Genomic DNA, 23,393 nt, shown 5'->3' with positions numbered 1-23,393 from the left:
TCGTAACAAATCGACCTGTTTTATTTGTCATTTTAGTTTAGTTTGCGCAGCTGCCGCATGGCGCTAGATGTAATGTCAGGCGTAATGTACGGCCAAGATGAGTTTGACCTGATAATGTAACAGCTGTATTGTACGTAGTAAAACTATACATAGTAATTTATTGTAATGTATTCTTGACTAATTGCTATCTTTGTCTTTTGTATTCTTATTACTATCTTTGTATTTTGTATGTATTAATTTTGTTGTTAATTCTCTTGTTATTCATGTTACCTGTCGTGATTGTTTCACCGGATGGTCTTATCGGAAGATCAGCGCTGGAAGTCGCCAGCAACATGCTGAGGTGAGACCATTTCGTGGCACTTTCTCTTCTTTATGTTTCTCTGTTTAGTATAAGTTTTTATTTTGTGTTTGTGCTTACGAATAAAATTATTTCTATTCTATTCTATTCTATTCTAAAATAATATTAAAATCAAAATAATATTGCCAGATTCTATTCATTAGGTTAGGTTAGGCTAGGTTTTTTTTTTGGGAGAGCATCGTGGTAGAATATTAGGATATTAGTCTCACGGTGCTCCCCTATAACGGCAGAGAGGGTAACGCCGCAGGGGTTTTAGTGGGTATTCTCCTCCCCTCCCTCTGATTAGCAGAGGGAGTTACGGGAGGAGCGAGTCCCACATACCGCCCCATGATGGGCCTCTCCAGCCCGGGGTGGATGCGTAATAGTATTTCCCCTGCGTCAAAACGAAAAAACGTTACGCGTTTCTAAACCAAACAAATTATGACCAACGAAACTTAAAACTTTCGTTGGAAGGTCAGATGGCAGTCGCTTTCGTAAAAACTAGTGCCTACGCCAGTTCTCAGGATTAGTTGTCCGTGGCAAAATGCCGGGATAACGCGAGGAAAATGATGATGATGACTTAAAACTTTTTGTGAAACACCAGAGACCCTCGAAAAGGTAAAGTATACTTAATATTAGTTGGGATTAGTAGCAGGGATAGCTGGGTAATTGAACAATGATCCAGCGTGATTCATTTGTATAGTTGAATTATCGAGAAGATGGAATTGCATTTGTAGTGGTTGTATGCTGATAGTACAAGAAAATAGAAAATTCAAATATAGAATGCCTGTAAACAAACAATACTACTACATATGCAATTCCACGCTCTCGATGATTCAACTATATGCGACAGCTGTGCTGTATTGAAAAGAAACACGTGGCTACTGTTATTAAAGGAGGATACATATGTATATGTATTGTATGTCTGTATGTTCCGAATGTACACCCACCTGGGTATCACTCTTACATAATAGTGCGACAGAGAGAAATTAGCGTATCGTTCGTTCGTTCGCGACGGGACGAACGATTGGCATCTTGGCTAGGCACCCTGCCATATAAGGTAAGAAGTTATTATATATATGATCACGTTACTGAAGAAATATTTGATAATAAGTGAGTATACATATTATCAAATATATCTTAAATACTAAAAACACATGTTATGCATGCGATGCATTTCGCAACCCCGCTGTGTTAAGGATGACTCACGTTAGACCGGGCCGGAGCTTCCGGCGCTTACTTTTCTAGGACATGACAGGTGATCACGTGATGCCTTCCATAGAAAAAATGCGCCGAAAACTCCGGCCCGGACACGGCCCGGTCTAACGTGAGTCATCCTTTAGGGAGCCGGAACTTGACACCTTTCGGCCAAAACTATATATACTAAATTACTAATAGGCTATTTGACTACTAATCAAATCAGTTTATTTTTTCGATCTGTCAATACAATTTGCTACTATGGAATTTATATGAAACACTAGCATGTGACGTCACAATCAAATTACCTATACTCTTTATAGTTTTAAACGGGTTTTAAAATTTTGTCTAAAAATAACTGCTGCCTACGTTTCTCTATTAATCTTCTGGTGCTTTATTTCGTGCATGTTGTAAAATAATTTATTTTAAATAATGTCAAATACCCTATTACCTAAAATTTAGTTACGTGGGTAACAAATGCCTGGCCATGCCGCCTCCTCCCGGTACGGGAAGAAGAGGCCGGCCCAAGAAGCGATGGCTTGATGTCGTCAAGGAGGACATGCGTGCCAACGGACTCACTACCAGGGATGCCGAAGATCGGGCAAAGTGGTCACGAAGGAGTCGGAAGGCGGACCCCGGGTCCTCGCGCCCCGCGCGGGGGCACAGCCGGGATTGACGCCAGGATGATGATGATGACCCTATTACCTAAAATTATAAACTAGTTTTAATTCTAAATACATCTAACAAATAAGATTGATTTATTTTGTATATACTTAGAACGTGTTCATATTTTTGTGAGTTTCGCTATGCAAGATATTGAACATGGCCATCTTCAAATTTTAATTAATCTATCCACTATCACGATAAAAATGAGTCAGATTCAAATTGCACAATTTGTAATAGATTTGAAATGGTTTTGATACGACCTTGAAGATTACTCCCACTGATTAGTGCATGCGAAATAAAGTGAAAGTAGTGCGTGAGATTCGTGCCAATCACCGAATCAATCGCTTGGGTCGTATCAAATCCACAACAAATTGTCAAATTACAATGGACTTCAATGGACTTCATGTCTACGCAGCATTTTCTCTAAATATAGAACCTTTACGACGTAGCGCTACGAGCGTAGCGTAGCAGCGCAAACATGCGAATATCTATAATCTGGTTGCGCAACAGCAAATACCATTTTATCGGCAAAAACGTCACTTTTGACATATCCGATCCATATCGTTTCTTTAACAAATTTTTGATGTAACTTAAAGTTCGAATCAGCCCGTATACTTTAGACCTGTAGGTTACCTATTCTTATCGATCTATGAGGTTTTTTAATTTTACTGATTTCGACAGTTACGGGTAGATACTAGTCGTATAACTCGTAAGTATATGACATTCCTAAAAATTTACCACATTACGTCCTAGCTCCTCAAGCGTCCGGTTTGCGGCAACCGGAAATCGGCAGTCCGGCAAAATGGACAAGCCGGAAAAGTAAAACTAGTCTGCGATTGCCTTTATATCTCGTAAAACTAGTTATTTATTGAATAATTTCAGTTAATATGTTGAAATTGCTATTATATCTCAAGTATATTCCAGGAAAATGGTACAGCTGCGCCGGCAGAAATCATTTTCACATGGAAATTGGTTTTTCACGTGGATTTCATCGTTGAAACTGACTGGTCATACATAACCCTTATTCCGTCTACATAAGACTGACCAAAGGGCAGTGAAATGTGTTACTGTACGTACGTCTGGCTCCTTGGTCGCGTGTACAATAAAAATAGGCGCAAGTCGCTCGCGTCGTAATGCAGTGGCGGTGACGCGCATGCGCGAGGAGGTTGCCAGTCGTGGCAATCAATAATCCGAGGGGAAATTAGTTTTCTGTAGATATAAGTTTTTTGTTAATAATTTCATTTTTGACTAAAAAACTTACCAATATAACCTAAAAGTGCAATTAACGCGGCGCGTGACACGCGGTGAGAGACATTTTGCCGGCCTAGGCCGGTAATTTTGTACGAAAATTTATTGCCGGCCCGCTTCGCTTGAGCGACCGCAACACGAAGTTCGCAGCACGCAGCCTATTATTATGAATTATGACCTAGGGATCGTACATTTTCCAGCATTTTTGGTGCATGAAGTGTTGTTAACGGAATTGGTATAAATAATTTAAACCCTAATGATTAATTAGCGTTTATTACGTTGATATTAACCTTAATTTACCATTTCAGTTGAAATTATCTATACCAATTCCGTTAACACCACGCGAATCGATTTGGTGCAGCGGAGTGGTGTTAACGGAATTGGTATAAATAATTTCAACCCTAATGATTAATTAGCGTTAATTACGTTAATATTAACCTTAATTTACCATTTCAGTTGAAATTATCTATACCAATTCCGTTAACACCACTCTGCTGCACCAAAAATGCTGGAAAATGTACGATCACTGATTATGACAATATTTTCTTTCCACGTATATTCCTTAATAATAGGAACTTTTGGAATGCCGTTTTCGTTTATCTGTCTGCGGCCGATCGTAATATCCACCTTATCGTAAAGTTCCTATCTTGACGGTAAACCAATAGATAGGTATAGGAAAGGTTCATTAAAAGGTTGCGTCAGATGCCAGGGCAAACTGTCCAGAAATAGGCGGATATTACAATAGGCCACCGACATATATAACCCGAAAGGACATTTTTGAAAATTATTGAGGGCGCCACTTCCTACGTAACTGTTACATTTTTGACGTAAAATGCAACATGGCAACAATTTAGTATGAACATTTTTTAGTTCCATTTTATTTTAATTTCTACTATTTTATGTCACACTATACAACAAAACTTAAAATCCCGCTAACCTCCCTACCCTGGCAACACCGCATTAAATTTGGCGCGCGCGCGAATCGCTCCCCAAGTCTCCATCATGGCCGCCGCTCGCACCGCGCGCCTCGCGTCCCAATAACCGTGTTCAAAGTGTCTCAATAATGTTATAGTGCACAAAAGTGTCTGTTATTTCGTGTTGAAGTGCCGTTTAGTTCTTTGCATGATTGACCGGCATGGTGGGGACGGCCGGGACTCGCCGGCCAGCACCGAGCAGCTAACGTTAGTAACGATTGATTTTTGTATTTCGAACGTGTTTTTAAATGTTTTTAAGGTTTGGACGCGGCTGCAGCGCGTTGGGTTCTAGGCTTTTGAGCAATATTTTTATACCATAAATTATTGTACTTCATAAATATTTTATCTGTAACAATTGAAAATTATTACATATATTTAATGTATATTTATAACAGTTGAAACTACGTAATTATCTGTGATTTAATGCATAAAAAATACTTTACAGAAATAACCTTGGAATTATTACAAAGGTTTAGGGCTTCAAGGGAGCGAACCCAGTTAAACTACAGAGTGATTGCGTCTCTAGGTTAGAAGTCCGTCGCGGCTTTTCAAAATTTTCATTTCATCATGTTCGTAAAATGAAAATTAATAGGAATATAATCATATACCATATACCACCATTTGACTAATTTGTAGTCGTATTTATATAAATGATTTAACCCATTCAGCGCTAATTACGACACGTTGTGGTTTTGCCTCTACGAAGCATTTTCGCTACATACCGGGAAATCCATGATATCGGCTACGACCGTAGCTCAGCGGTGAATGTGTTCAAGATATGCTCTACTTTTTTGCTTTGCCTGCGTGGCATGTCTGTTCCACATAATACTCGAATACTTAGCGCAATATTTCCGGTATTAAACGTGAAGTAGGTTAAATTACACAACTTATAAAGATTATAAACACGTATTCGTTTAAAAAACTGTAATTCGTCTATTGATTTGTTTCGTATAAAACTCCATCTTTTGTAAATTGGTTTAAAATGTAGGCTATGTCACCCGGCCGACCCGGGCCGGATAAAAGGACCGGATAGATACATCATGCATCAAAATCTGTGAAATCCATAACTACATACTTAAGCCTTTTTTTGCTTTGGTATAGTCGGGCGCGGGACGACTTCGTTGACTAAGTTCTTATGTGTGGCTTTGTTTAATTTATTTTTAATTTAGTTCACTTTATACTTAATTTTAATGTAATGTTTGTAACTATATTAGGTATAGGTACTTAATGTATTTCTCTAAACCTCATACAGTGTACACAGTGTCAGTGGTGTAAGTATTTAAGTTTTTCACCTATCGTAATTTATATGTATACCTACCACAGTACGGTTACCATCAGTTTGTCACTGACATAAACGCCGTCGAGAACGTAATTTACTTTCTATACATCCCGTTTGCACTAATATGCGAGTGCGAGCGAGATGTATAGAAAGTAAATTACGTTCTCGACGGCGTTTATGTCAGTGACAAACTGATGGTAACCGTACAGTTAGTAACTACGGCTATAAAGTCACGAGTAAATAGATATCTAATACCTTTGAACGAGCAATTCTTGTTTATCTGTATTTCGTGGATCTCGGAAACGGCTCTAACGATTTCGATGAAATTTGCTATATGGGGGTTGTCAGGGGCGATAAATCGATCTAACCAGGTTTTGTCTCTGGGAAAACGCGCATTTTTGAGTTTATGTTTTCTGAGCACTACTCGGTATCTCAGATATTCACAATTAAACTTGAACGGCAAAAATGAAAGGCTACGTACCTTAATGTAAATGTTGTCTCCCAATTTTATAATATTTTCACAATAAAAGTAAAAAAACAAAGTTTATAAAATTCGATAAGATACCTACGATACTTGAATTTAATAACATACTCGTAAGAGTCGTAAGAGCAGATCACACTTGAAATATAATATGAATCTAATAAAAATACTACGGCAAAAATATAATTCAATTTTCTCTTCACTCTCAATGCCATGATATTTTCACCATAAAAACTTAAAACTCAATAACAAAGTGCATATCATACTTGAAATGTAATATTCAAGTCCTCGAAAATACAGTGGCAAAAACGAGATGCAATTTCCAAGTCACAAGGGCTCGCTGCACGAATACTGAAGTATTGGAAACATATTGATTGTATGCGCCATAGACTAGGAATCCTCTAGACGGAGCTTAGAGCAATTGTTTCACCGATGCTGCCAAAAATACGGGAATGCGGGGGGCGAGGTGAGCGAGGTCCCGTGCCGTGATTGGTCCGTTCAAAGACTTCAAAGACACGGACGTCACACAAAGACACTTTGACTCGAAAATGGAGTAAAACTTCCGTATTTGTGGCGGAGGGGGTAGAACTACTATGCTCAGTCTGGAGGATGTATTGTCTGCGATGCACGAATACTTGAAGTATTGGAAACATATTGATTGTATGCGCTTGGGGCCAATTCAGATTTATAAACTTGTTACGGTTAACATATTTTGATAAGTCTTTGTAGATCATTAACGCTGATACCTTTAAACGAGCAATTCTTGTTTAATTTATACATTTCGGGGATCTCGGAAACCGGTGTCACCTTGTTAGACCGAGTCAGAAATGAGTTCATCCGTGGCAGTTTTAAGGTCAGACCCATTGAAGAAAAACTCGCTGAAACCCGTCTTAGGTGGTATGGACACGTAATGAGGAGGCCCGAGGACCACATGGCCAGAAAAGTCCTCAATATAAACACCGGTTTGAGGAAGTGGGGAAGACCCCTACAAACTTGGATGTCCGTCATCAACAATGACCTAAAGAAAGCCCAAATTAATGAGACGACGACCCAGAACCGAAGATTATGACGAAGATTGACGAGGAGAACCGACCCCAAATGAAATGGGATGTGGCTAGGCAAAGAGAGAGAGGGGATCTCGGAAACGGCTCTAACGATTTCTATGAAATTTGCTATATTTGGGGGCGATAAATCGAACTAGCTAGGTATTATCTCTGGGAAAACGCGCATTTTTGAGTTATTATATGTTTTCCGAGCAAAGCTCGGTCTCCCATATATATATTGTGAAATGAGGCTAAATTCGTGCGTGAGACCGTCAAGGTCATATCAAAACCAGTTCAACACCATAGCTAGTTGTTATTAAAATAAAATAGATTAAAAATAAAAATTGTTTATTTCAGACCAACATAATCCACAGGTGTGTTAGTAAAATGCATCTTAATAGCCTAAAGCAGCGGTCGCCAACCTTTTAGCAGCCAAGGGCCAAATAGTAGCTGCCGAAGTTGACGCGGGTCGCACTTTGTTAATATTTATGACTTTATCAGACATTGTCGTTTGTCAATATTACATACAAAATAGCCAGGGAGGCTCGCGGGCCACAAGTGAGAGGTTCGCGGGCCGCATGCGGACCTCGGGCCGCTTGTTGCCGACCGCTGGCCTAAAGGTTAGTGTATACAAAGAAAAACAATGCAAAAAAAAAATTAAAAAACGAGAATGAAAAAACAACAAAGAAAACATAAAACTACTTACAAATACCCTGACTATTAGGGCTACTTGTCCCTCCCCATAGTCTAATAAAACATGGTCTTCCATTCCCAGAGTGACACGGGCCTACGTCACAACAACATGGCTGCTATATATAGCGCTATCGCATATTATCATATAGCGCTGTCGCATGATGACGTAGGCCCGTGTCAGTTAGGTGACCTAGAAAAGACGGGAATGGAGTACCAGGCGGAGTATATTATTATACCATGTCCCTCCCCACCGTGACCTCAACCCAATACTTAATTAGCGGGCAGTCAAGACGCTCGACCAGACCTCAGCATGCTGTTGCCACTGCCGCGCACTCGTTTCACCAGTGAGGCTATTCTTTTTTGCCTAATGGCAAAAAATGTCATCCGCCCTTGCTTCGGCAAACATGCCAGATACACTGCAGTGCTTCGGAAGCCTCAACTGCATTCTTGAGGAATTGAGGATGTTGTTGTATTGTATACGTATTATTAAATCTCAATGTTTTCTCTCCTGTGCCCAATAGTTAACAGCTTGTGGGCATGTAGGTAATGACTGTATCATACTTATCCAAATATGATAAATAAGAAAATTAACCTTTATAGCCCTTAACTTTTGGGGCAGTCCACAGGAAAGACTTGAACATGGTTTTGAGTTTAACCCATTTACTAGATTGTCATGAAATAAGTGATAAATGTTTCGTAGCAGTCTACGCCACGCGCGTAGAGGTCTCTCGGTCGTAGCGCCGTAGCGTGACGTCACAAGTTAATTTACTTCGTTGACGCGTTTATGAGTGACAGGCGAAAAAGTGGAGCAAAGCGGGTAACGAGGGGCCGGTTTGAGTTGGTTTAATAGCGTGACATGACTTTCTTTTATTTGAAAATTAGCAGTTAGAATTCACAAATGTTAATTTTTATAGTAATTAATAACTTGGCGGGGGCACTACCGTGCCCCCCGATAGTGAAGTTTAATTAAACATGTAATTCGATTGCAGTTTCCTTCTTTTAATTTTGCTATATATGCGGGTTTTCGGGGCGAAAAATCGACCTAACTAGGTGTTATCGCTGGGAAAACGCACATTTTTGATTTTTATATGTTTTCCGAGCAAAGTTCGGTCTCCCAGAATAGATATTATATACTTATTAGTATTGAATGGCTTCGGCATTCCAGCTAACTGTTGGGAGGAACGCGCGGAGATGAGACCGGAGTAGCGTCGTAACCTGCGGGAAGGCATGGCAAAGCATGGCGAGCTCTGGTTGGACCAACTTAGGCAGAAACGAAATCGCAGAGCTGCTGGACCACCCCAGGAGTCAAGACACGTCTGTGATCGATGCGGCAAGAAATGCCGATCGGCCATTGGTCTATACAGTCATCGCAGTCGATGTAGGCTGTAGACTACCTCCTCAAAATACCTTCTCTAGTCGCTGCAACTATAATCTGCAAAGATGCTGTGGCCAATTATGAGCTTATTAGTAATAGGGGGTCATAATATTTTGGTTTTAGTTGAGTGGTCGTTTTGAATAAGTATGGATCTAGTGATGGCGTGCGGCCAAATTGCCGTTGCGCAATTAGGGAACGAAAACTATAACTTTAGGCATTCATGATTTGTGTAATAACAATAATACTGTCAATAAGTACCCATATTTCCTTAATAGAGACGGCACATGGTTATTAAAATTATCTGTACGTAATATAGATCACAATTTTCTTCAACGCTTTGACTTATAGTCGTTGTTATATTACGAGCACTCTAGCAGATCAGATGTATCTGAAGGGTTCGTTGCTCTCAAAATTGCTTACCTCTTAGCTCTTAGTCATTCTTTGCAATATGATGAAAATTGGCCGAGTGTCCTTATACAGTATGTACATTAATGAATAACATTAACTCAAACCCATTAATGTGTAGGTCATACTGAGCAACTTTTACTATGGCACCAACCCCGAAATCGCGAAAAAAAAATTGACTCTCTCATAGGAAATTATGACGCTAGACCAGCAAAATCTATGAAACAAGCAAATTTTTTTTCGCGATTTCGGGGTTCGTGCCGTAGTAAGAGTTGCTAAGTGTGACCTACACATTCACGGGTTTGAGTAAATGTTTTTCGTTAATTTACATACTGTATAGTTTAGAATCTGTTTTTTTCTGCTGCTGTAAGATGGGTTTGTTGGTCTCTTTCTCCAATCTTACATTTCAATTCATCTTTGGATCCATCAAATCCAAAAATCCATGTAAAACCCCAACCACCTACGCAAAAAAAGACCTAAGACCTCCTTCGTGTTTAGGTACAAAAAGAGTAGTCAGCGATTCTATAGATATATCGGCACATAATTCGCCGAAATGTATGACACAGATTTGTTTCGCATTTTATTACTCATTACTTTGAGCAACTTTTGTTAAAAGAGCAACCCTAAAATCGCAAAAAAATTAGGTGTTCCATACCCACTAAAATTCAATTCTACAATTGTATGAAGACTATATGACGAACAAGATTTTTTTGTGTGATTTCAGATCTAACGCTATAGTAAAAGTTGATCATAACAGAGCGTACAATCAAGTACCTACATTTATTTAGTATCACCTAAAATATCAAACGGCATATCATATGCGCCTGTCATTCAGTTTTACCTATTTCAGTACTACCGTACCGTACAGAAAGGACACTTTCTACAAAAGCGAAGTTTGACAGCGATTCAGGGTCGATACATGATATCCCTTTCTGACTTATGGTACTATCCTTTTCGACTATTTAGGGTTGTCAAAATTCAAGTAATTATATTATCTGTGGTCGTGCACGCAAAGGGACGTCAAGTTGTGTCAACCCTAATAATTGCTCGGAGCAATGCTGAGCCGAACGGAGCCGAGATTACCCGAAGTGTCTCCGGAGGGAGTGTCTCCTCTCCCCACTGTTTAGTGTTTATGGTTCAAGGACAAGCGTAAAATGTATAAAAAATGCATTGTTTTTTGCCTTACTCAATATCCGGCGACAGAATCCCCTTTTGATCTATAAATACACCCGTATTTGTGGCCCATTCACGTCTATTAATACCCGTTTACACTTGACGGCGCCGGACTTCGCCCCGTGCGACGTCCGACTACGAGTAGGTTATTTGACGACAATCTAAATATAAAGTAAATATCTTTTTTATCTACGTTCTTCAGAAAGTAAGCGTGTTAATTTATGTGACGTACATTTTATGTATTTATTTTATATTTTATGAATGTTCCACAAGGAAATTCTAAGAAATAGCAACCTAAAAAAAAAATATATTTATTAGTTTAATATTCTAGTCAGTCCATATGTACAAATTGGTGGTGACAATATTTAATATGAATTGATAACATTAAATGTCCCACTGCTGAACATCGTCCCAATAGTTGCCATCAAGCAAAATATAATATTATGAATTCAAATTTATTACGAATTGTACTGTTGTAAATACCATCTGCACGGGAAAAACAGCGAGTGAAAGAAGTCTTGCCATGTTTTTGGTGTCTTTCTGCTACGAGTAATAACACCAAATCGGTTCGCCAGAAAATTATTCCTGAAAAGTGACATCTCAGTGACTGATACCTATAAACAAAGGATAATATTAATTCAGCCGACATATCGGTGTCAAAATGTCATTTACTTATATTTTCTACTTACGTGCTTATAATTTTGTGATGTTTATCGTCTTGTGGTAATGTATTCTGCATCCACCCAGCTCACGGAATGCCCTATATGTCAAGACCAAAAACCCTACAAGGGTGCCCACGGACTCAAGATCCATCTATCCAAGAAACATGTTCCTCGGATAGACCTACCCCCGACCGACTCCTCTCATGTCGACAGTTCTGGGGCCACTGTTCCCAACACTGCGGCTCCCTCTGCAGATTTATGTTCTCGGCTAGCAGTACTAAAAGCTCAAACTAAAATAGCTAAACGTATACCTAAAGGCGCTAGGGTTGCTGTAGCGCGGAGCCTCTCGGAATGCGTGGCCAAGGTTGTGTCTAATAATAATGTACCCGCATGGGAAGCCTTACTTACATTTACTTACAAAAATATTCATATCCCTAAAGACCAATCCAATCGCAGTTTATCAGCTATTATCAAAGAAAATATACTCCACCCTGACTTTCCCGTAGATCCCGCACAATCTTCAATCTTAAATATTTGCAATACTCACATAAACTATAAAATTAAGACAATAGAAAATAAGGTTTCTGACGGTAACATAAGAGGCGCCACAAAACTTCTATTTTCTAGTGATACCTTGGCCGCACGTTCCGACGAAGTGTTCTCCTCTCTTAAAGAAAAGCATCCGATTTCAACTACACCAGTACAACTTCCCGTGCAGCCTCAAATCTCTCCGCAACCACTGCAAGTTACGGAACGTGCAACTTTACATGCGATCAGCTCTTTTCCCAATGGTTCGGCCGGTGGCCTTGACGGCATAACCCCGCAGCACCTCAAGGACCTGACTAGCCCGCTAATGGGAGATGCCGGAGAAACCCTCCTCAAAGAGCTGACCGCGTTACTAAATTTAATGCTTTCAGGTAAAATCTGTAGCGACATCACTCCCATTTTATACGGAGCTAACCTGATAGCCTTAAAAAAAAAGACGGTGGCATTCGTCCGATAGCGGTGGGAAGCACACTACGGCGACTAGCCTCCAAATTGTGTTGCCGCGAGTTTCACGACCGCCTTACAGACAAATTCAAGCCCAAACAACTTGGTTTTGGCGTCAGAGGCGGTTGTGAGGCCGCAGTGCACGCCACACGAACATTCCTGGAAAACTCAAATTTCGAAATTATGGTAAAAGTTGATGTTAGAAACGCATTTAATTCTATCGACCGAAGCACTCTTTTAGACGAAATTCAAAAGGAAATTCCGGAAATTTTTGAATACCTAAAACAATGCTACGGTAATCCGTCTAAATTAATGTTTGGGGAAAAAGAAATTGCCTCATGTGTCGGGTGCCAGCAGGGAGATCCGCTCGGGCCCGTCATCTTTAGCCTCGCAATTCACCCAATCATCACTCAGCTAAAATCAAAACTAAATGTATGGTATTTGGATGACGGGACACTTGCAGGGACGGCTTCTTCTGTATTAAATGACCTAAATATAATCTCAAGGCAGTTCGCTGAGATTGGCCTCACACTTAACTTCAACAAGTGTGAGGTTTTTATCTCAGACAAGCTTTCAGCTAGTGCCCGGGCTGCTTTGACTCTAAGTCTCAACTCTGTCGCCCCCAATTTCACCTTTGTTACACGAGATTCCCTCGTATTACTCGGTGCCCCTATTTTCGAAGACGCCATCCCTTTAGCAATAAATTCAAAATTAGATAACTTTCACAACTGTTCAGATTTATTATACAAAATTAACGCCCATATGGCTATTTACATCTTACGACTGTGTTTATTTTCTCCAAAATTCTTATACGTTTTACGTTGCAGCCCCGTTTGGAAATTCTCGAATCTCACGTCATCCATTGACAATATATTAAAAAATTCGGTTTGTAAAATTCTAAATGTCTCTTTCAGCCCTCAAAGCTGGTCCCAGGCTACTTTGCCTATTAATTATGGTGGCCTGGGTATCCGCTCTACGGGCGATCTGGCTCTCCCCGCTTTTCTCTCGTCTGTCCACAGCGTCGCTCATCTCATCCGTGGCATTCTTAATGTCACCAATCCCACGGGTGTGGTAGTGGCGAGCTTGGCAGATGCAGAGTCAACTTGGAGTGCTGGAAATCCCGGCGAGAGCCCACCTACCGAAAAAGCCAGCCAAGCAGCCTGGGACCTGATAAAAATAAAAACAACCCACAAATCCCTTTTGGACAATAACTCGAATCCCCGCGACCGTGCTAGACTGCTCGCAGTATCGGAACCCGAGTCAGGGCATTGGCTACGCGCCTTGCCTTCGCGGAACATTGGTTCCCTTTTAGACCCGGCGTCACTGCGCGTAGCCGTATGCCTCAGGCTAGGTTTGAAAGCCTGCGAGCCACACGCTTGCTCCCGCTGTGGAAACCATGTTGACGCTTATGGGCACCACGGACTCCACTGCCAATCAAGCGCCGGCCGATTTTATAGACACACGGCTCTAAACGACATAATCCGCAGAGCACTCGGTACCGCCTCCATACCAGCAACCCTGGAGCCAGTCGGTTTATCTGCGGCGGATGGCAAAAGGCCCGACGGCTGCTCGCTCGTACCCTGGTTCCTGGGACGGCCCCTGGCGTGGGATGTAACATGTGTTGATACGCTGGCCCCATCCCACGTCCTGGGCTCTGCCAGGAGGCCGGGGACGGCAGCAGACGACGCCCAAATTACCAAGTGTCGCAAATACGCATTCTTGAAACCGAATTATGTATTTGCGGCACTTGCAATTGAAACTCTCGGTCCCTGGTCGTCAGACACCAAAAAACTAGTAAAAGAAATTTCTACCAAACTAGTCTGGGTGTCTGGCGACCTACGAGCTGCCCCTTTTTTTGCTCAAAAACTCAGCCTCACTGTGCAAAGGGGGAACGCGGCCAGCGTCCTGGGAACAATGCCACAGGCTAATTTAGGGCTAGATCTATGATTTATATATTTTGTATCTGTTTCAAATAAAAGTTGGACGGTCGAAAAAAAAAAAAAGTAAATATCTTTTCTCAAACATGCGTGGAAGTAATATATCCACATTACCACATATCAAATACGTTTAAGCTTGTTTATGCCGCTGGCGCTCATGACCTACCTATGTACCTATGGTCATTGCAGGTTTGTGGGGTTTGAGGGCTAAAAAAAAAATAAGGAAGGAGGAAAAGGCTGAAAAAAACCGGACAAGTGCGAGTCGGAAACGCCCACCGAGGGTTCCGTACTTTTTAGGGTTCCGTACCCAAAGGGTAAAACGGGACCCTATTACTAAGACTTCACTGTCCGTCCGTCCGTCCGTCCGTCCGTCCGTCCGTCCGTCCGTCCGTCCGTCCGTCCGTCTGTCACCAGGCTGTATCTCACGAACCGTGATAGCTAGACAGTTGAAATTTTCACAGATGATGTATTTCTGTTGCCGCTATAACAACAAATACTAAAAACAGAATAGAATAAAGATTTAAATGGGGCTCCCATACAACAAACGTGATTTTTGACCAAAGTTAAGCAACGTCGGGAGTGGTCAGTACTTGGATGGGTGACCGTTTTTTGTTTGCTTTTTTTTTCTTTTTTTTTGCATTATGGTACGGAACCCTTCGTGCGCGAGTCCGACTCGCACTTGCCCGGTTTTTTAGTATTTGTTGTTATAGCGGCAACAGAAATACATCATCTGTGAAAACTTCAACTGTCTAGCTATCACGGTTCATGAGATACAGCCTGGTAACAGACAGACTTTCCGTCGAAAGACGGACAGTGGAGTCTTAGTAATAGGGTCCCGTTTTTACCCTTTGGGTACGGAACCCTAAAAAAATATATTGAGTGCGCCGGCAAAGGTTATGCGTACAACATTGAAGGCCTAGCAAAGCATACGTACATTTTAAGGTGATTATTGGTTTTCAGATTGTTCAATTATGAGTACGTAGGTATAAATATTTGTTGATGTGACGAACAAATGGTTCTTAATTCTATCATTTCTATTTCTGTCCATTTGACCTGACCTTCTAGGAATCCAAAATAAACAAGATAGCATAAATATTGATAATCTATATGGACGCTATAAATACAATTGAAGCGACAAATTAGATTTCAACTTCGACTTTGAAGTCGATTCGAATGTACAATTTGATATAGTTAATTTGATTTCATTTAAGCGTCGCTCCTGGATATTTATACGTACATTAGTGTGAGTAAGATGTGTTACGAGTAATAACTTATCGATAACCAACGAACCAAAACCGTCGCGTTATATAATAGGTATGTACAGATGTACTGCATAATTATTTTCCATCGTATTTTCACGGAAACGTATGAACGTGTCTCTATTTCAGTCAGTCTCTGTACAAAAAGTACAGGCCGCGTAGCCAAGATGCCAATCGCTTACGCTCCGTAGCGATCGAAACGCAACTGTCACTGTCACGCTAACATGGAAGAGTGATAGAGAGACATAATACTTTTCGTTGTCGAAGCGATAGCGATTGTAACCTTAGCTAGGCTGTCTGAGGTTGACTGAAGTAGCATGACAAATACGAACGTTTCCGAGAAAATACGATGGATAACAATAATGCACTACGTCTGTAGATACATAATACTGACAGCAAGACAACGCACAAAGATAAACTACTGAAGATTGAAGAAGATCGGACCAAGGTAATTTTGCACGACTGTTAAATCCGTATGATGTTTTGAGTATTTGGAGTGTTGAAAATATTTTGGCGAGTCCTTTGCCTGTTTGTTTCCAGAGAATTACTTAGGAAGCGAAGTGATTCGTTTAAGCAGGTGCTAATGTAATTGACGCGTTTTCAAATGGTTTATTAAAATGACTAGCGACCCGCCCCTGCTTCGCACGGGTTACACAAAACCCTAACAAATTATACACCTAAACCTTCCTCAAGAATCACTCTATTGGTAAAAACCGCATAAAAATCCGTTTAGCAGTTTTTGAGTTTATCCCGAACATACATACGAACAGACAAACGCGGCGGAGGACTTTGTTTTATAAGGTGTTGTGATACAGATGAATCCAATAATTCATCCGGAATTAGGTAGGTTTACGATTTTCACGGTAGGCCCTATCCCTATAACAAGAACTTTCCGTAGACGTGCGTGGTGCGTGCACACTCCGTTTGTAATGTTAGAAGTTATATGTCAGCTGTCACATCGCTAGCGTGTTCATGAACGCGCGTAGAACACGCAATTCAAGCGATTTGACAGTTGGCATTACAATTGTATAATTGTTGTATAATTTCATAGTTCGGGCTTTAGTTGCGTAATAAAATAATTGTTTTACCAGGTATGTCAGCGTCATGTCTAGGTGGCCAGTAGTCAACGTAGAGTTTTTATTTTAAAAGAGGTTATGCCGAAAAGGAAATTTGGCGCAGTAGCGCCACCACTACCTATGGACTCGCGCGCGAGTACGCAACTCATGCTAGCCGGTCTGGTCAGACTTCTATAGTTATTCTAGGTCGTTGTTTGTATTAGAAGGACGAACTGTCTTGGTTACTTAGCGCCACTTGCACCATTCCACTAACCCGGGGTTAACCGGTTAAACCTCGAGTTACCATAGTTACCAGTACAATTTGACACTGAGTAATGGTTTAACCGCTTAACCTCGGGTTAGTGAGATGGTGCAAGTGGCCCTTAGTTTACTAACGCTCGCTAAGGCATTGGAATACATCCAGACATGTGCCGTTCCACCCACCGTCTGCGTCACATCTAGCCTTTCCACATTTTCAACTCAATATTAAAGGGAATAAAGTACAAATTGCGCTACCAACGATTAAATAACAAATAACAGTATACTGAGACTAGACGTCACAGGTGTCATTGAGCGTTGTGACGTGACGTACGTACGCACAAAATTGTACTATGGCGTCATGTGCTTTAAGTAGGTATTTTTGTTTAGGTATTAGGGATGTTTTTATGGCTACACATGGGCTACAGATATATACTTGGTCAAGCAGATCTTGTCAGTAGAAAAAGGCGGCAAATTTGAAAACTGTAGGCGCAAAGGGATATCGTCTCATAGACAATTTGAATTTCGCGCCTTTTTCTACTGACAAGATTTGCTTGACCATCTATAGTGCATAAATATTTTCCTTCGTATTTTTACGGAAACGTACGAACGTGTCTTGCTATTTCAGACAATATCGGTACAAAAAGTACTGAGGTTGACTGAAGTAGCATGACAATACGAACGTTTTCGAGAAAATACGAAGGAAAACGATTATGCATTACATCTGTACACTATAGGCGTACCTAATTGGATAGGGCTTTAAAAACTAGAAGCTCTATGTGCTTCAAATGGCCATTCTCCTTGGCCCAGCCATTAACACCACAAATCTAAGTAGGTAAATATCGAAACAGTTCCCAAAATTTCACGAGAATCGGATGACAAATACGACCTGTAGAGAAAAATAGCTGGACTTGATGGTCCAATGAAACTGTTTTCCCCAAATTGAAACGGAGGCGCTTTCTCTCACGTGCTGGGGTCGTTTCTATACTCTGTATCTTTAGGTATTTATATAAAAAGTAACAAAATCTACCCTCAAATGGCTCCTTAAGCCAGTTGAAAACATTACATGATCAAATAATGTAGGTTAAAGTCAGGTCGTTCAGTGACTGATCCTTGCGCCTTTTGTATTTGGTCGGTTAACCAATAAATGTTATAACTACCCGAAAATTTACTAATTGTTTGTAGTAGTAGTAGTAAACTCTTTATTGTACAAAAATACATATTAAAAATAGCATACAATTAGTAAGAAGTACAAAGGCGAACTTATCCCTTATCCTTTTGGTTACTTTTATTTAAATACCTAAAGATACAGACTATAGAATCCGGTTTCGTGAGAAACTGAACCGGAACCCTATAGGTACCGGAACAGAAGACGCAGCGAACAAACATAAATCGGCAGATTATTGATTGTGGTTTGTGGTGCAATATTCAGGCGGCCTTCATCGCGAGTAGCCACGCGCCAACGCTAAAAGCGCCGCCCGGTCTAGGATGCGGGACAGCTTGCAAGACTTGCAGTAACGTAGAGTAGGTATGTAGGTAACATTAAAGACTTGTAATGCGCAAGCCTTGGCCACGGCTTGGTTGAAAAAATACCAGGGACCTCTATCTTGGCCCTTGGCATTGGCAAGTCTCCAAACAAAACAAAGGGTTCGAAAGGCGTTGTTATTCCAACCGTTAACTTTATAACCTTGTTGTCGAATAAAATAGGGTAAGCTATGACCAGACCTCGGATTTTAGGGGGCAGATATGAGTATTCAACTTCACTCAAGTATATATACAGTATGTAAACTAACGAAAAACATTTACTCAAACCAGTTAATGTGTAGGTCACATTGAGCAACTTTTACTATGGCACCGACCCCGAAATCGCGAAAAAAACATAGGTTGTTTCATACATTTTGACATTTTCTATGGGAGAGTCAATTTTTTTTTCGCGATTTCGGGGTCGGTGCCATAGTAAAAGTTGCTCAATGTGACCTACACATTCACGGGTTTGAGTAAATGTTTAAGCGTCTGCTATGTCTGAGGTTAATAATTCTTTAAGTTTAGGTTCTAAGCCAAGTTTAGTATCATTTTCAACTAAATCAAATATGTAGACATAGATTTCATCCAAATCGGTTCAGCGTTTATTGATTTCCCATACAATCCTACACCTTACCTTTCATTTTTAAGGGATTTTTTTTGAAATAAAAACTATCCTATGTAACCCCGGGACTCAAACTATCTCTATACCAAATTTTATTTTATTTATTGAATCCCCGTACAAATTTCCACCTCCCTTTTTACACCCTTTAGGGATTATTTTTGGCATTAAAAGTATCCTATGTTCTTCCCTGGGACTCAAACCATCTTTATACCAATTTTCAACTAAATTGGTTCAGCAGTTTAAGCGTGAAGAGGAACAAAATAAAATGTATTTTTTTCATATTTTATGTGTTTTTACTTCGGAATGGTGCCGAAATGATATCATAAATGAATTTGGCATCCCCGATTTATACGAAAACGATACCAAATTTGGCCTAGTAGCTAAAATGATATAGATATCAAGATAAAGTTGAGAGCCCCTCCCCCCTAAAAAGTAACATCAAAAATCTCGGTGGCTCCACTTCTTAAATCCATCCTTGAGTCCTGAGGACCAATCCTACCAAAGGAAATCTTTTGTTCATGCAACGCCGTCGTTTAGGGCTTCCACCCTCGACTAGGGGGCCGACTGAGATAATTTTGATGTCACCATTAACATATATCTCAGGACGGGCCTTACGGGCACTAAAAATGGTACTACATAGTTCAGCGGTGTCACTCAAAAATTCGAGCCAATCGTGCAGCCTAACGCAACTAGTTGCGACCAATCGCGCGCGTGATGCAAACTCATCAACCAATCGTGTTGTAGCGGTGTCACACCGCTGTACTGGCCCATTAATGCCCTATTCTTATTTCCCATAAGGCCAGTCCTAAGATGTATGTCAATGGATGTCACAATGCAAGTTTGAATTTACATATGTAGGTATATTAAATATCCTCCTGAAACCCTTTCTCTCTCAGCTCATGCACATTATTTTGAAGCTAAGCCAAAGTTTCAAGGACACCTCAATATGTGCGGATCGATAGAGAAAGTTCAACGATTGGAATTTGATTGTTTAAGGGCTTTGACCCGAAAATAGGGAATTATTTTACTTTTTGTTACCTTTTTCTTTTGTGAAAACTTGATACGTGCCTATTGAAAGCAGGGATGTTGCGTATGCAGATTTTTCGACATCCGCGGACGTGGATGTGGATATTTAAAGGCTCATATCCGCGGATGCGGATGTCAAGATTAGGTAGGTACCAACTTAAACAACGTCAATATTTTACATTTTAGTAAATTATTTAAAAAAAAACGAATCGTTTAGTATTTGAGTAAGAATATAGGTGCGTTATATTTAATAAACAGTAACTTGGCAGCAGCTTGGCCGACCTTTCTGGATCTAGACAATTTCGTTATAGGTAATGATGAAATTACCTGGCACTTAAGTCGCCGCTAAGACGTTCCTGTAGCGACTAGCTCGACATTCGCATCCGCATTAAGCTCCGCATCGATTTTATGTAGATGCGGATGCGGATTTTAAAAATAACGTGGAACCACCGCGGATACGGATGCGAATATTCGCAACATCCCTGATTGAAAGTATTGAAATAAGTTCAATGATAAACATTTTTTGAAATAGTGCGTTAACCTTTAAACGGAATGTTTAAAAAAATAAGTAATAAATATTGCACAAATCGACCTACTTCCATGGTAACGGTCGCTTTGGTCACTCTTACAACCATTGTTTTATGATACCTAAGAACTAACCGACCGACCGGTCTGGCCTAGTGGGTAGTGACCCTGCCTGCGAAGCCGATGGTCCTGGGTTCGAATCCTGGTAAGGGCATTTATTTGTGTGATGAATACAGATATTTGTTCCTGAGTCATGGATGTTATCTATGTATATGTTGCAGTCAAAAGTGTGAACTGGTCAAAAGAACTTTTAACCGACAAAAACAGGCAAAACTGCTTTTGACTGAGCATGTTGGTCAAAAGTAGTTTTACCTGAAAATCATACCTATTTCTGGCAGCAGTTTCGTTTTTAGGGCGTAGCAAAAAAAAATAGCCCTAACCTACCTATCTCTGGGAACAGTTTCGTTTTTTGGGCGTAGCAAAAAAAAATAACCCTAACCTACCTATTTCTGGGAGTACTTTTGACTGATAGTAACAGTCACAATTACTATTAACCAATGATTTTGATGTATTGACCTATAACTGTGTGTTATGAATAATAAATTTAATTTAATTTCATTTCATTTATGTATTTATCTATATAAGTATGTTTATATCGTCGCCTAGTACCCATAGTACAAGCTATGCTTAGTTTGGGGCTCGGTCGATCTGTGTAAGATGTCCCCAATATTTATTTATTTAAACATACTCGTAGGTACAGATGTGCCCGATTCGAACTTTAAGATACGTCAATTAATAGATCTAAAAACGATATGGATTAAAGTGACGATTTTGTTGGAAGAAACGTCACATTTGACACTGACATATCTAATCCATATCGTTTTTAGACCTCTATTTATTGACGTATTTTAAAGCTCGAATCGGGCTAGTAGTGCATAATTGTTTTCCATCGTATTTTCTCGGAAGCGTTCGTATTTGTCATGCTATATAGTTCAGTTAATGTCAGTACTTTTTGTACCAAGACTGACTGAAATAGCAAGACACGTTCGTAGGTATAAGTTTCCGTGAAAATACGATTAAAATTAATTATGCACTACATCCGTACACCATTTTTATTGCAATATAAACCCTTTCCATAATGGGTCATCTACTATTATGTTAGTAGAATTAGAATGTATGATATTTCTTCTAACAAACTATGCTAACTATTGTCGCCTGGCTGACGGGACTAAACAACAAAAAAAAGAACTTTCTGAAACACCCGGAAATTTATTTTACATAATCCAGCTACATACTACTTTAATATAACAAAAAGCCTACGGCCCGATTCGAACAATCTTTATAAGATGTCATAGCGGTACGATACCGATCTGTCAGTATCAGTGACAAAAACAAAATCCTATTAGAACAAATTATTTTCAGAAAATATTTTGATTTGTTTTTATCAAGTAGAAACACTACTATATAAATTATAAACTGAAATAAATGTCATATACTAAGAAAAAGTGACCAAGGCCTCCAGTGCCCCAGGATGGAATCGAACCAGCGACCTCTGCTATCAAGCCTATAAGCCTTCAGTAAGAAGTGCATATAATTGGAAAAATTCGACCTATGCCGCTGTGGTCCGGTGGCCGAATGGTACAGGCACCTGCCGCGATAACTAACTAACTTATGACACTGACAGGTCGGTATCGTACCGCGGTGACTTCTTAGCATTGTTCGAATAGGGCCGCTAGTCTAAACCCATAACTATGTAGAAAGCACAAGAACCATATTCTTAAAGTAAAGGTCGCGGCACACCTCCGCGCCGAAGTCCGTAATTGTATGCAACGAAGGCTGTGTGATTAGGGTGTTTTTACGACGGCCACAGACTTATGTCTAAGTAGACCACGCAAATAGACTTCAAAGATAAATAAACCCTTGTCGTAGCCGAAGACAGTAGCGATGCGTTTACTACCTTAAATCAAGATGCGATTGACACTATGAGACGTTATTTTAAGACATCCCAGCAAAAGTATCATATATATAAAATTGAAAAACCAGAACGGGATAAAAAACGAGGGAAGAAGCGAGATGGCGCCTTACAAATTTCTAAAAAAGTTTTTGACACGTTTCTCAAATACGACGCACGTATGATAAGAAAAAACTGTTCTAATCTATTATCTAAGTATGAGCATAAGTATAACTAGAGCATAAAAACTATCGCTTTCGATGCGTATTTAATTTACAATAAGCAAAAGAAATTTTCATAACATTCTTCATTTTATGACTATCGACTATTTTCGGAAACTCTCGGTTGGTTTCGTTTCGAACTTCAAATAACCAAAATTATGTTTGTTATGTTGGTATGCAGTGATTTCGGCCTTTTTTACTCGAAGTAAAATAAAAAGTGCTGTCAACCTCAACCTTTTACCTTAGTTTATGCCCATACGAGTGACATGCCATATAATGACTGATAATGACTTATCAATATCAATAGTAATTTGTATTTTGTTGTTTTAAATTTCTTTTTGAGTTATGTTATTCAGATTTACTTTCACAGCTTCGGCAAACAAATTCGTCCAAGGACCGGGCTGCCGAGATGGACCAAAAATACAAAGTTGACAGCAAGTTATAATGTAGGTAGATAAAATTTAAGTGCATGTTCAGATATTTTTGAGCGAA

At 40.0% G+C, this 23,393-nt stretch overlaps 1 protein-coding gene across 1 annotated transcript in view; it reads left to right on the top strand.

Moving 5' to 3' along the window:
• Positions 1-4,435: 4,435 nt before the first annotated feature.
• Positions 4,436-23,393, top strand: part of LOC134799859 (cholesterol transporter ABCA5-like) — a 76,916-nt gene continuing 57,958 nt past the window's right edge. Inside the window, exon 1 of the mRNA XM_063772260.1 lies at positions 4,436-4,629. Coding sequence (XP_063628330.1) covers positions 4,571-4,629 — 59 coding nt within the window. The 5' untranslated portion in view covers positions 4,436-4,570. The remainder of the gene's footprint in view (positions 4,630-23,393) is intronic.

This window comes from Cydia splendana, chromosome 19 (genome assembly GCF_910591565.1).
Source record: "Cydia splendana chromosome 19, ilCydSple1.2, whole genome shotgun sequence".
In the NCBI taxonomy this organism is placed as follows: Eukaryota; Metazoa; Arthropoda; class Insecta; order Lepidoptera; family Tortricidae; genus Cydia; species Cydia splendana.
This window is presented reverse-complemented; position numbering and strand designations above follow the sequence as displayed.